This window comes from Aristolochia californica, unplaced genomic scaffold (genome assembly GCF_029961685.1).
Source record: "Aristolochia californica isolate CCGP_79_NKW_82.1479 unplaced genomic scaffold, dmAriCali1.0.hap1 SCAF_9, whole genome shotgun sequence".
Lineage (NCBI taxonomy): Eukaryota > Viridiplantae > Streptophyta > Magnoliopsida > Piperales > Aristolochiaceae > Aristolochia > Aristolochia californica.
Window position 1 is genome coordinate 29,228,276 of NW_027182290.1, and position 13,965 is coordinate 29,242,240.

At 35.5% G+C, this 13,965-nt stretch overlaps 1 protein-coding gene across 2 annotated transcripts in view; it reads left to right on the plus strand.

Annotated features, from left to right (window-relative positions):
- The first annotated feature begins 7,357 nt into the window (after window positions 1–7,357).
- Window positions 7,358–13,965, plus strand: part of LOC137940994 (uncharacterized) — a 31,506-nt gene continuing 24,898 nt past the window's right edge. Inside the window, exons 1-3 of one of the 2 annotated variants that reach the window (XM_068786176.1) lie at window positions 7,358–7,601; window positions 7,981–8,107; window positions 8,230–8,276. In XM_068786176.1, the coding sequence (XP_068642277.1) occupies window positions 8,250–8,276 (27 nt within the window). In that variant the 5' untranslated portion in view covers window positions 7,358–7,601; window positions 7,981–8,107; window positions 8,230–8,249. The remainder of the gene's footprint in view (window positions 7,602–7,980; window positions 8,108–8,229; window positions 8,277–13,965) is intronic. The other variant, XM_068786177.1, reaches the window with a different exon arrangement.

The window sequence follows — 13,965 nt, forward strand, 5'->3', positions numbered from 1 at the left end:
CTTTGTACTGTGGGTTGAAACAGACAGAAGGGAGCTCCTGCGAAGAAGTGTTTACGACATGGGAGGGAAGGAAGGTAGAAGAGGGAAAGCTAGGAATTATAAATGCAGTCGAGGGAGATCGGGAGTATGGTTATTAAATGGCTATATAAAAACACGATAGATCCTTTAGGATTCTAACACCTCAAGTTTGAAAGCAAGGTTTAAAGAGAGCTTTTATTCTCTTCCCTGAACGCTTCATCGTTCAGCTAACCTGTCAAATTCTTCGTATACCAGTTGTCTCTCACATGTTTGCTTTCTTCTTTGCTTGTAGCACGAGGCACCATCGAAATTGCGGGTTTCCTGTTTTCTTTTCGGTGGTCCAATCTCGACGTCGAGTCTAAAGTCACCCAACTCGTCAAAATACGACCAAACTACAAATACACGAAATTAAACTAAATTTCTCTTACGCTATGTAATAACTGGTTTCCGCATGTCCTGTAATCCAAGATCCGGCAATCACCCACCTCAAAATCAGATAAGTATCGTCTGGTAAATGGCATGAAATACCTTCAAACCCTTTTCCTTGGGCTGATTATCTAAATCTGGGATCTCCTTCTGTAAATAGAGAACGCGATGTCTCTAAGACCCTCGCCGCCAACGTTGAAAAGTTTACGCGTCGGCGGGTTAATGGACTTTACCGTTCGTCCCGTTCGAGTCACCTTTGTGAGATAAGCCGGCCACGCAAAGCAGCCTACTGTTCAATTATTGAATTATTCAATGGCGTCTCTGCGGGGACAAGAACAAGAACAAGAAGGGTCAACCTTCTCTTTCCTTTTCCTTTCCCTGTTTGTCCATATGTGATACTCTTTCAACCGGTCTTTCCACTTCCAAGAGTTACTAAACTAGAAACAAGAAGTTACTTACCCAGAATATAAAAAATTTACAAGACGGCACGACTCTGGCTTTCTTGGAAATTAATGACGGCACGACTCTGGCTTTCTTGGAAATTAATGACGTAAAGTGATTGGCTCGTTGTATTTGCTGTTCCTTCGAATCTTCTACGAATCTCCAGTTTTTTCAATGTTATTGCTATATTTAATGAAGTAACAGAAGAGAATTAATTTAAGTAAAGGTGGAGAAGAGAGCTCTGTTACTCCTATATGACAGTTAATTTACAGGTTAAAGCAAATGGATCAAGAATAAACACTTAACCCGAATTCAATTACGAAGAGGATGCCATGAAAGGAGCAGTCGGGAGCCAGACGGTTTGATAATCGAGAGAGAGTTCACGAACAGAGAAGATGAAAGCAGTGATGGGAGTATCGTATTTTAAATACATGGCTTCAAAACCCGATAAGTCGTTCTTAGAGATGTTTCCTTAGACACATCGCAATTCCTTTATGTTCTAAACACCATATCAGCGGCGGGACTTCCGGTAGTGACGGTTAGGGGGTGTTAGCTCTGGACATTCCGATATTCCATTGGCAACAGTAAGCGTTGAAAGCCTGAAAAGTCTTTGAGGTGTCTCAGTTGAAACCGCCGCTAGATAAGATGAACCTCAAGTTCTACCTTTCCTGGTTGCAACTTTCCTCACTTTTCTCTTGTTTTTTCGTATATTGGAGCTCAAATGCAGGAAGAGCAGCCCAAATAAGCACTGGCTCGGTGACAACTCACAAGGATAGGCCTTTATAATACGAAAGAGCTCCATGTCAAGTGCATCATCAAAATTAAGAGACTTGTTACAGTTCACATTAGTTTCAATAAGAATAAAAAGCTCGTATTTATTTAGCATTTACTTCCATGTCTTTTAGAAACCTAGCTCTTTGCTTTTCTAAATTTTGGTCAATTTTTTTTTTAATATGGTGCAGCCAACTAGGCTGGCCAATTTCTGGATTATAAAAATGGTGGTAGGGGTGGAGATCAAGTTAGGTTTTGTGGGGATCTTTGATCCAACTTGACTCGAGAAGAAAATGAGAATTTGGCTGTCATTGTTCCCAAAAATAGTTAGTAAAAATTAGATAATAACTAAAATTTCTTTTTCATTGACTATTTTGTAGAATAATAATGGTCAAATTATCATTTTTTTATTTTATTTTCTTTTATTTTTCAAGGAGTTCCAAATAGACCCTTGGGGATGGAATTCCCGTTTTATCTTGCAAATAAGAGATAGGGTGGGAAAAAAAAATACCACATCAAGTTTTGGGTCAGAGACGACTTTTCTAGACTTGATTACATGAATTAAATATCCCAATACAAGGATGAAGCAGGTCATAAGGATGGGGCAGGGATAGAAGGACATGCCTGAGTTTAGGCAAATACAGGGTTGAGTGAAAGGTCAAGTGGGGCATCAAAAACTCGTACCCAACCTTAGACAAAAAGAACTCATGATAAGGAGTTATATTGTCACTTTTGTCCTATAATAAGTTATTTTATTTTGCATTTATATAACCAAATAATTTTGCCAATAATTAGGTAAATTAAAATGTTAAATTTTGTAAAATTTCCAAAAAATATAGATATATAAGTTCATGCAAGGAGCTAACAACACCAAAAATGTTAGTTTGTGTATTTTTTATCCTAGGTATGCCTACTCAGAACATTTTTTTTTTTTGTTCATTTTTGCATTATTTATTTGATTCCATGGAATTTCATCACTTTGATTGTAACTATTGAGAGGTGGGTGTAATATCAACATTTTGTCAAAGAACCTATGCTCAAATTTTTGTTTGTATTGATAATCGTGAAAATTAATAAATTTCAGTTAGACCTTTGTATGTTAAAATATAGGATGTTGGCATAAGACCATGACAAATGAGATGTTGTATTCCCATCACTATTGTGTGGATGTAATACATAGGACAATAACCACTTGATTAGGTAATTGGGCCTTGAATCTGTTAACTTAATTGCCTTTTGATTTCACTTTCTTTCATCTTATGAATTAACCTGACTTTGTTTTGAAATTGTGTATTTTTTTAGTCGAAAACAATTGTATAAATAAATTATTATATGCATGTGTTTAACCACTTTAGAGAGTATGTTTTCCAGTGCACATGAAGTCGTCAACACTAACACCAAGTGCGAAGATGATTTTCATGTACATGACTGACATAATCTTCATGTTGGACATAAACTTGAACTTCAAAAATCCATTTGGGGGACTAACTCCCCCTAGAAAACAACTCATCTAGCAAGAATTTGACTTTGAATAGAAAGTGGCAATAAATGAGGAATTCTCATTAGAGTAAGATAGATTGATGAGTGATTGAACTTTATATATGTACGTGCTAGCATAGCAACAAAATAGACTTATACCAACGAATATTTTGTTGAAAAAATCAAATTTTCGCTAGTATAACTTTCTACAAGGGAAAAATTGTGTTGGTTAATTTCATCTGGTAGATGGTTCTACTAGCGGATTTCAAATTTCACTGCCATAACCCTTTTCTAACGAAAAAAATCGATGAGAAAGACTTCTGCCAACAAAAAATAAAATAACTTTAAAAAAATTATTAAGTCTCTGGCAACAAAATTAAAATTCATTGAGAAAAATTTCTACAATGAATTTTAATTTTGTGGCAAAATTTATTTGAATAAAAATTTTGCTAGTGAAATTTCATTTTGTTGGCATAAATAATTAATTTTTTAAAAATAGATTTTTACTAATTCTATATTTTTAAAATAATTTCAATAATTCCCTTTTAAATATATATTTTTTATTACATATTGTTTCATTTTTAAAAAATTATTTAGCTGGTTGTGAGGCCCGATGCACATGCGCCTCGATGAGTCCCCCCCCCCCCCCCCCCCCCCCATACAAAAAAAAGATGGGGAGAGGTAGAGAGTGGAGAGGGAGAAAGGGGGAGGGAGAGGTGTAGAGGAGGAAAATGAGGAAGAAACGGGGAGATGGGAGGAAAAGGGATGGGCACGACTAGGGGTGGCATCGAGATGAGCCGAGCCCGAACTTGCCTATGTTCGAGCCGAGCCTCATCTCGAGCCTAAAATTGTTATCGAGCTTGAGCCCAACGAGTTCGAGCCGAGCTCAAGCCTCAACATACATTTAAAACTTTTCAAAAAATATATATCGAATAAAATGTATATAAAATTATGCATACATTTTACATGAAATTGGGCATAGCCTATATATATAATACGTGCATAAGATTGGGCATAACCTCTACTTAAAATTGAGCATAATCTATATATATAATACTTGTATAAAATTCGGCATGACCTCTACTAAAATTGGGCATAATCAATATACATAATACCTGCATAAACACTCCATAAACATTCCATAAAATTGTCTATACATCCATAAAAACTCCATAAAATTGTTTATACACTGCATAAAATAGTCTAAACACTGCATACACTGCGTAACATTATAAATAAACTCCATACAATAATCAAACACAACAAAATTAAATGAAATATCACTATCAATTTACAATCACCCAAATAAAAACTATAAATCCTTTAAATAAAATCCTATTACTATTAGAGACTTACTAGAAAATTACAAGAAATATTTTAAAATTTTCTTAGGAAAGTTAAATGGACCTCTTATTGCCTTTTCTAAGGAAATAAATAAAAAATAATAATTAATCTAATATATTATTATACTTATCGATAAATTTTTAATCACATAAAATGTCAAACACAAAATTGCTATGAAAATTGCCTCATGCTTAAAGTATTATATCATCAACTCTCAAATACTTATTCAAAAATTTTCTATATGGTTTTCTAACCCATCTTGGCAAGAAAATCTTACTTAGAAAATTATATGATTTTTTAAAAAGAATTTATAATTAGAAATTTTTTTTGAAAAAACATGAGGCACTAATGGTCCCTATATTTCTACTAAAAGTGTCTTTTCAATATTTATTGAAAAAACCACTAATAGTCTCTAGAAACGTATTTCTACTAAAATATCTTTTTAATTTATTTAAGAGCCATGACAAAGGGATAAAGAGTTTTTTTTTTCCTTGTTTATGATCTCGCTCGTAGGGGTGGCTTTGAATAAATTATATATAAGATTATGCATACATTTTTAAAAAATATAATGATAGGGGAGGTTCAGGGTTGAATTTCAATAATGGATTAAAATGCACCAATATTAATTTTTTTTACTCCAATTGTTGTCTAGCTTGTTTTGTAATTTTTGAATCCCCCTAGATGAAAATTTATATTCTAGGAAAAACTAAAAATATTTTCCTATGATACATATTCCCAAAAAAACCTTTAAATAAAATCTTATTACTATTAGTGACTTATTAAAAAATTACAAGAAATATTTTAAAATTTTCTTAGGAAAGTTAAATGGACCTTTTATTGTCTCTTATAGGGAAATAAATAAAAATTAATAATCAATCTAATATATTATTATACTTAGCGATAAATTTTTAATTAAATAAAATATCAAACACAAAATTACAATGAGAAGCATGGAAATTGCTTCATGCTAAAAGTATTACAACATCAACTGTTAAATACTTATTCAAAATTTTTTTATATACTTTTCTACCCCATCTTGGTACAAAAATCTTACTTAGAAAATTATATGATTTTTAATAAAAAAATTCAATTAGAAGAATGTTTAAAAAAACATGACACAGTAATATTTTATAGAAACTTATTTCTATAAAATTTATTTTTAATTTTTTCGAGAAGAAAAAGTTTTTTTTACTTTATGATCTCACACGTGTGGGGGAGGGGGGAGATTATTTCTCCCCTGAAGTTAGGTTCTGGTTTTCCGTTGAGATGATGCGGAGGGAAGGGGGTTACGGCACCGAGGAGGACATGTCGTCGGGGATGACCGCTGCGACGGAGGCTGTGGCGACCGAAGCGACGGTGACGGAAACAGAGGCGACTGCAAGGAGAGGAAGAAATGGAACAGACGACCACATGGGCGGCCGACGAGCAGCTGCGATGGCTAGTGAACAACTGCGACGACGGTAGAGGCGGCGACAACAGCTGACGGGAGGGGCTCGGCGGTGATGACGCTCTCAAAACCGCTCCCGCTCCCTCGTTCCCCCCCCTTAAGATCCCGATACCGATTCCGACTCACCTCGAGCCGGCTCGCGAGCCGACGAACCGAACCTTACTTCGGTCGAGCTCAGCTTGTTAAGTAAACGAGCCAATTTCAGTGCTCGAGCTCGGTAGATAACGAATCGAATGGAGCCGAACTCGAGGCGGCTCGGTTCGAAGCCACGCCTAGGCACGACCCAATGTGGGGTGCAGGGAAGGAGGAGGAGAAAGGAAGAGAGAGAAACAAGGAAAAAGAGGGAGGGAGGGAAAAAAGACAAATAAATAAAATAAAATGACAAATAAATAAAATTATGTAAAAATAAATAAAATGGAAAATAAAAAGTAAAAATAAGGAAAATGAAATATTAAAATAAAAAATAATGAGAAATAAAGTAAATAAGTATTAAAAATATAAAAAACTAAAATGAAAAATATAATTAATATTACCAAGTAAATTAATGTAATCGATTAATTAGTTTAATTAATTAATTTGATTCGATTATTAATTAATTAAGGAATTGCTACATGTTTGATTAAAATATTGATTAGTTATTTCATTAAATAGGTCAATTGGCCTATTAATTAGCACAAAATCATTGCCTAATTGATTATTTTGTTACCTATAAATAATTATTTAATCAATAAATACATTAATTACCAATTAATTAACTAGTATTAGCTATGACCAAATAGTATGTCATTTTGGTTAATTACTACAAATCGTTATGTAATTGATTATTTTCTTACCTAATGAGTAATTATTCAATCAGTAAATTCATTAAACACCAGTTATTTAATTAGTATTAGCGGTGATCAAATAGTATATCATTCTTATTGTTCGCACCAACTCTATTAATCCTATTAACCAAATTAACTGAAACAATTGATTTGTTAATTATATAACTAAAATGTGTTCAATTAATTAAATAATTATGTAATTATTGTTTGTTCTATTAAATAATTGATTAGTTATTACATTAAATAGGTCAATTGGTAAGTTAATTAGCATAAATAATCGCTCGCTTAATTGATTATTTTATTACAAAATCAATAATTATATAATTAATAAATGGATTAATTGCTAATCAATTTACTAGTATTAATCAAATAGATTCAATTGAAAATAAATTTCTACATACTTTTAAATTTTTGTGGAATTATGTGGAAGTTGGTGGAAAAGGGTTGATAGTTTTATATACATAATAAATTTTTTAGAATTACTTCAAACCTGATTCTGGGAAACTAGAATCACGGAAACCAGATTCCAGGAAAACAGTCGACTTGGTCGATTAACCAATAATAGGTGTAGGACAGTGAGAACGATGGTTGAAGACGATGAAAAATTTCGCTCCCTCGGCAAGCTTGAGCCCATCAGAGCTCAGAACTTTGTTGCTTCCAAATAGATAAAAACCGATATTTAGGGTTTACTGCTGAGGAACGATACCTGGGGTAGACTGAAATTAACGTTGGCAGATCATTTCAGATGACTGAAACAGCATTTTAGGAATACCTCTAGTTGGGAAACCACGGAAGAAAGGAGGGATTGTCTCGCCAAAAACCAAGGAGAAAAGGACTGACGCAGAGAACAGGTAGTCCTTCCTCGTCGTCGTTTTCTTTTTCCTCTCTCTATCTTCCCTGATATACTCTAATACTAATAGGAGATTTATGTAATATATCCGAAAATGATCTCTCTATTGTCTTTCTTGTTCTCGTTCTTTTCTTTTTTAAATAATGCTCATTTAAGTTTAGTGATTTCTAGTAAGTTCTTTAGCTACTTGTCTAGGTCTTATTATTCCCTTTTCAGAGAGTAATTTGGTGTTTTAGACACGGCATTACTCTTTTCGTCCCTTTGTCTCGACTTTAATTGCTTTTGGATTACTTGAAGTTATCTGTTGTTATACTGGTGATTAATTTTATTTTTTTCTGGATTTGGAACTCATGTCTCTCTACTCTCTCTATCTGAACCAGTGTTGCTCGATACCAATTTGTGCACCCCAACTCTGAACATACAGAGGCACACACTTGCAGGAACTCACACACAGAGGCACTCATTTGCAGGAACTCACACACAGAGGCACACACCCCTTTCTCTATGGTGAGATTGTGGGCTTGCTTTTTTGTCTCTTAAGTTTTTGGGACTTCCCCTTCTAGATCTTGAGTTGTCTTCGATTCCTTACTATCTATTAAGCACAATTTGTGTTCCTTATATTTTTTCAGTTACAGAAAACAACTTGTGAATGGCCTGGCGAGAGATAACTAACAAGGTCAGTTTTAGTTTCCATCCATTGATGCAACTGTGCTTTATTTGCTTTTCTATTTGTCTTGAGATTTTTTTCTCCATTTGTGGTAGCATAAATTGAGTCAATCTTAAGATGGACGTGGATGACTTTATTCAATGCCATTAAACTGATTCAGGGACCTATGCGCTTTTCTTGTCTTTTGAGATTGATTTAAAGCCACTTAAATAGCTTCAGAGACCTATGGATGGTGTAAGGGTTATTCCATTACCACTTCCAATTATTATTATTACTCTGTTTCATTTGGAAAGGGTAATGGGCTGCTACTTGTTTCTGTATCGAGTCACCGACAGGTAATTTGGTAAATAAATGGATTTAGGGTGAACTTAAGTAACTTAAGTAAACTTCTCAAATAACTATAAAAAATAGAAATTAGTATTAAAAATTATTAAATTGTAAATTTTTTACCATATATATTAGTGATTGTTGGAAGTAGACTAAAATTTTATATGTAATGTTTTACTTAATTCCCTCCTCTATTCTTTCTTATCAAGGGTATACTTGTCTTTTTTCGTAATTACTCAGATGCTTATAAATAAAACATCAAGGAGAGCGTGGGCATTCAAACCCTATTCCCACTTCTCTCATGTGTACTCACTCTTCCTCTTCAAGCCCTCTTCTCTCTTATTCTCTTAACAAACACTCAAGGAAAGGCTCTCCCTCAAGGTTTAAGAAATGTGAATCCTAGAATTTGACACGGTATCAGAGTAGGCATTCTAGGATTCAATTGTTACTGCTCGGTCCTGTAATCTGCTGCTGAAATTGCTCTCAAGATTGATCTTGTTTTTTTGTTGCTTCACAGCCCAAATAAGTTTCTGTACACTTTTTTCTAGTCTAAAGTCTTTAATTTCATCTTTTTGAACCCTTGATTTACCTCTTAGCTCATATTTTTCTTATAGATTGGAAAGTTTGAGGTTTTATTGGTTTGCTGGGATCATATTCTTAATTTCTATTTCGCCTTCTACTACCACGTGTCATGCAAAAGCCAGTTTTTTCCTAACCACTTAAGAGTTTGGAAACCTCCTCTTGTCCAAGTTTTTATCACCTTTGCTTCTAGAGTCTATAAATCAATTTTTCATTTTTGCCGCACTTCTATGTATGATAGATCAATTCTTTCTCTTTGATCAATCATCTGGTTTAAAATCTGTTCACTGCATTTTGTATGATCGATCAATCATAGTCCCATTGATCGATCATACATTCTAGACTCTCTCAACCACTTTCTATATGATTGGTCATCCTTTATACTCATTGATCAATCATATTTGGTAAAGGACACTTTACTGCTGTTTGGTTGATTGATAATACCTTGTTACATTGATCAAACTCATGGCTGAAGAAATTCTAGCTAGTATGTTTGGAAAAACTAATTTTTTGAATAGTACTACTATCCCTCTCAAAAGTTTGTCAAATTATCTGTCTTGGTCACAATTTGTCAAACGATTCCTCAGTACGAGGGATCTAGTTGAACACCTAACTAAACTAGCACCTATTGTGGACATCGAAGATGTTGCTTGCAAAACGTTGTTCAAGAAAGATACTATGATCATTACCTGGCTGATAGTAGCATGGAGGAACATGTTGCTAATAGTGCTCTTCATCTAGAGACAACACAAATTATTTGGGATATGTGCTAATTTGTATTTGGGTTCTGACAACTTGCAGAAGATCTATGATATCCCTTCAAAAAATGTTCTATAGCAAGCAAGAGTACAATCTACATGATTTTTTTGCATGATTCAGAGGGCTCACACAAAAATGGAAACTAGTCCAACCTTAATCGATAGACATTGCCATTCAAGAACAACATAGAGAGGCTCTAGTAGCTGCACTTTGCTTTGCAAATCTCAAGCCATATCTTGAAGTTGCTAAGTCTCAAATTCTTACCTTGACAACCAAGTTGTCATTTGATGACATCTGTGCTATTCTTGTTACAACTTTAGAGACTACAACCACACACACGCAAACCTCAACAATGTATTCACAAGGAAGAGGTATGAGTGGTAGTACTTGTGGAAGAGGCAGAGGTGGCCAAGGTAGAGTTAGGGGTAGGATTGCTGGTGGTACCCCTATTAGATCTGATTCAAAAGAAAAGATACTGTATTCACTGTGGCAAAAACAATCATCTAATTGAAACCTGTTGAAAGCTTCATGGTACCCTAGAATGGGCCATGGTCAATCAAGCTTCATCAAGTGTGCAAAAGGATGATAACAATTCAGATCCTTCCAAAGGTAAACGAGTTCTCACCCATGAGGACTATGAAGCTTTGTAGAAAATCAAGAGTATGTTACACTCTACCTCCACTACTACTCTCACCACAATTGCTACAACATATACACATTCCTTCTACTCCCCATGGATTATTGACTTAGGAGTTTTTGAACATTTGACTTGGCAAATTGGCCACTTATCCTCTTTGTCTTCTTGCTCCAATGATCAATTTGTACCAATTGTTGAAGGATCTCAAATTGGGTTAAGGAAATGGGTCCAACCATCTCTCACCATTCCTATCTCTTTCTAATGTTCTTTCTGAGCCTAAATTTCCATTAAGTCTTTTGTCTGTAAGTCAATTAACTAAGAAACTTGGTTGTTATATAAACTTTTTTTTCATCTCACTGCGTTTCTCAGGACCTACAACCTATAGACCAAACATGTGATTGGTGGCGGCCAAGAGTGAGGAGGATTCTACTATTTGGACAACATAATTATTTCCACAAGGGCAACATTTGATCAACAAGCATAGAACATCCACTTGTAGGAATATATCAGTTGCCGATGCTTTCGAGGAGGGTGGTATGAACCTTCATCCTAGAAGAGGACTCTCGGATTCCGAGACTTTAGAAGCCAGCCGATTGATGGATTTAGTATCAACTATAAAAATTCGTCCTTTGGTGGCAGATAAGCTCGTTTGGTGGCCAGAGAAAAAAGGCATATTCTCAATATCATTTGCCTTCAGTTTCATCAATGGTTGGAATACTTCTCAACAGAATCACGCGGTCTTCTTTATTTGGCGTCTTTGTGCTCCTCCTAAGATTAAATTCTTTATGTGGAGTGCTTGCCTCGGCAAAATTCTCTCGGATGACGTGCTTCGAAGAAGAGGTGTGGACATCCATTTTGCAATACCGAAGCTGAGTCCACTAGTCACATTTTGCTTCAATGCATATTCTCATGGAAGGTGTGGACATCCATTCTCAGCAGGATGGGAATTCAATTCTGTATGGCGGCCGATTTGATGTCATTCAATAAATCTCTACTTGGTTTGTCCCTTCATGGTCTCGGCAAGGTGATGCTATTGGCTTGTGCTAGCTTTATACCGTGGGGTTCATGGAAAGAGAGCAATCGTAGAAGGTTTGAAGGAAAAATTGAATCAACGAATAGGGTGGCGGATCGAGTGGTTGGGCATATTTCCTCTTGGTTCTTGACGAAGAAGGCTTTCTCCTCATTTGTGGGAACCCTTGTCCGTGATAACTGGTTTAATTTGGTTAGGCTGCACTTGAAGACCAATGCCCGGATTATGAAGGAATTTACCTCTCCTGATCCTGGTTACCTTAAGTTGAACTTTGATGGTTCTTCTTTTGGTAACCCTGGACTCTCAGGATTCGGCGGGGTTATCTCGGATCACCTAGGTAACCAGCTTTATTCATATGCCTGCCCACTAGGTATCTCAGACTCTACCTCGGCATAGCTTCACGGCCTTCTCAATGGGCTTCAAGTTTTCGAGATAAGTGCTCCGGCCCTCTCCATATCGAAGGGGATTCGAAGGTGGTCATTGGTTGGTGCGAGCATACATCCCCTCCCCTGTGGCGTCATTGGGACATTTTTTGGGAGATCATTGAAATTTCTTCATTATTATCTTGTATTTGGTCTCACATTCCGAGATCCGCAAATTCGGCAGCCGATGCGCTTGCTAAAAATGGAGCTACCCTACAATCCATGGTTGTCAGGGACATGCTCTCCTCTTTGTAATTTCTGTATTTCTCTTGTTTATATATATATCTACACACCCTTTTCAAAAAAAAAAACAAGCATAGAACATCCATTGGCATAATAGGCTCAATATTCCTTCTTTACCTACTTTGAAGACATTAGTTCCTTTGTTGAAGTCTATTTCTAGTTTACCTTGTGAGATGTGTCAATTGAGTAAACATCATAGAACTTCATTTTCTTCTAGTTTTGATAATATTGTTAAAACTCCATTTCATTAATACATTCAGATGTTTGGGGATCTTTATAGACCTCTAATATTACTCAATCAAAGTATTTTGTTATTTGTGTGGATGATTATTCACTAGTGACATGATTGTTTTTCATGGAAGAAAAATCTAATGTGCTATCTATTTTTAAATCTTTTATATATGGTTTCTACTTTAATGCATGAGAATATCTCTCATCTGATTTCCAGTTGTTTTCTACTCAACAAGGTATTATACACCAGACCTCTTGTGTTTATACACGTCAATAAAATGGTGTTGTTGAAAAGAAAAATAAATTCTTGTTAGAAGTAGCTCGTGCCTTCTTATTCACCATGCACTTTCACAGTTTTAGTGGTCTTATGCTGTTGTCATAGTTTGTTACCTCATTAATCGGATGCTTTCTAGTGTGTTTCACCATGTTTCTCCTTATCCTACTCTTTTCCATGATGATCGTGCTTGTCCTGTCCTCTACCACCTATGGTATTTGAATTTGTATGTTTTGTTCATAATTTATCTCCTTGCTGGAATAAACTTGATCCTCGAGCATTCAAGTCTACCATTTTGGGTTACTCCAAGACTCAAAAAAGGATATATCTGTTATCATCCCACTACCAAACAAACATTGGTCAGCTGATGTTAGTTTCTTTGATGATCAACCGCTCTACTCCAATACATCTCCACTGGGTTTCTCTACTTTTACTATACCGAGACCTTTGGTGCCACTTGACCAGCCACTTGACCTTTGAAGGTACCTTATGTGGCTACTGCTCCTCTAACCATCCAGTCTCTTTGTCGTCTGTGTATACTTTTGAGGCTAGTAATTCTCCTAATTCTCCACTCACACATTCTATAAAAAATAAAATATCTTAACTCTCCTTTTGCTTGGACCACAGTGTGATACTTGATCCATTGTTATCCGGAAGGAATCTCGTGCTTGCACTTGTCAGCCATCCACTTCTCATCGTATTTCTAATTTTGTTTTCATTCACTGGTTGCCTTCCAGTTGTTGTTCCTTTATTGCAGCCTTATCCTTAATGGCTATTTCCCAGTCTTATGTTGAAGCCCTCCAACATCCAGGGTGAAGAGCTGCAATGGAAGAAGAAATGGAGGCTATGTTTACAAATCAGAATTGGGAACTCATCTCCTTGCTACTAAACAAAAAAGGGAGTTGGCTGTAAAGGTTGTTTTTTTGTTATCACACATAACCTTGATGGTAGCATTACAAGACTAAAAACCAGATTGTTCGCAAAAGGATATACATCATATGGTGTGGATTATAAAGAGACATTCTCTTCGATTGTTAGACTTAACTCGATACAAACACTTCTCTCTTTTGCTGCCAATTTCAAGTGGTCTCTTTATCAACTAAATGTCAAAAGTGCTTTCTTAATGGTGATTTGCTGGAAGAAGTCTATATGACACAACCACCGGGATTTGTGGTTGAGGGGGAGCAGGTGTATAG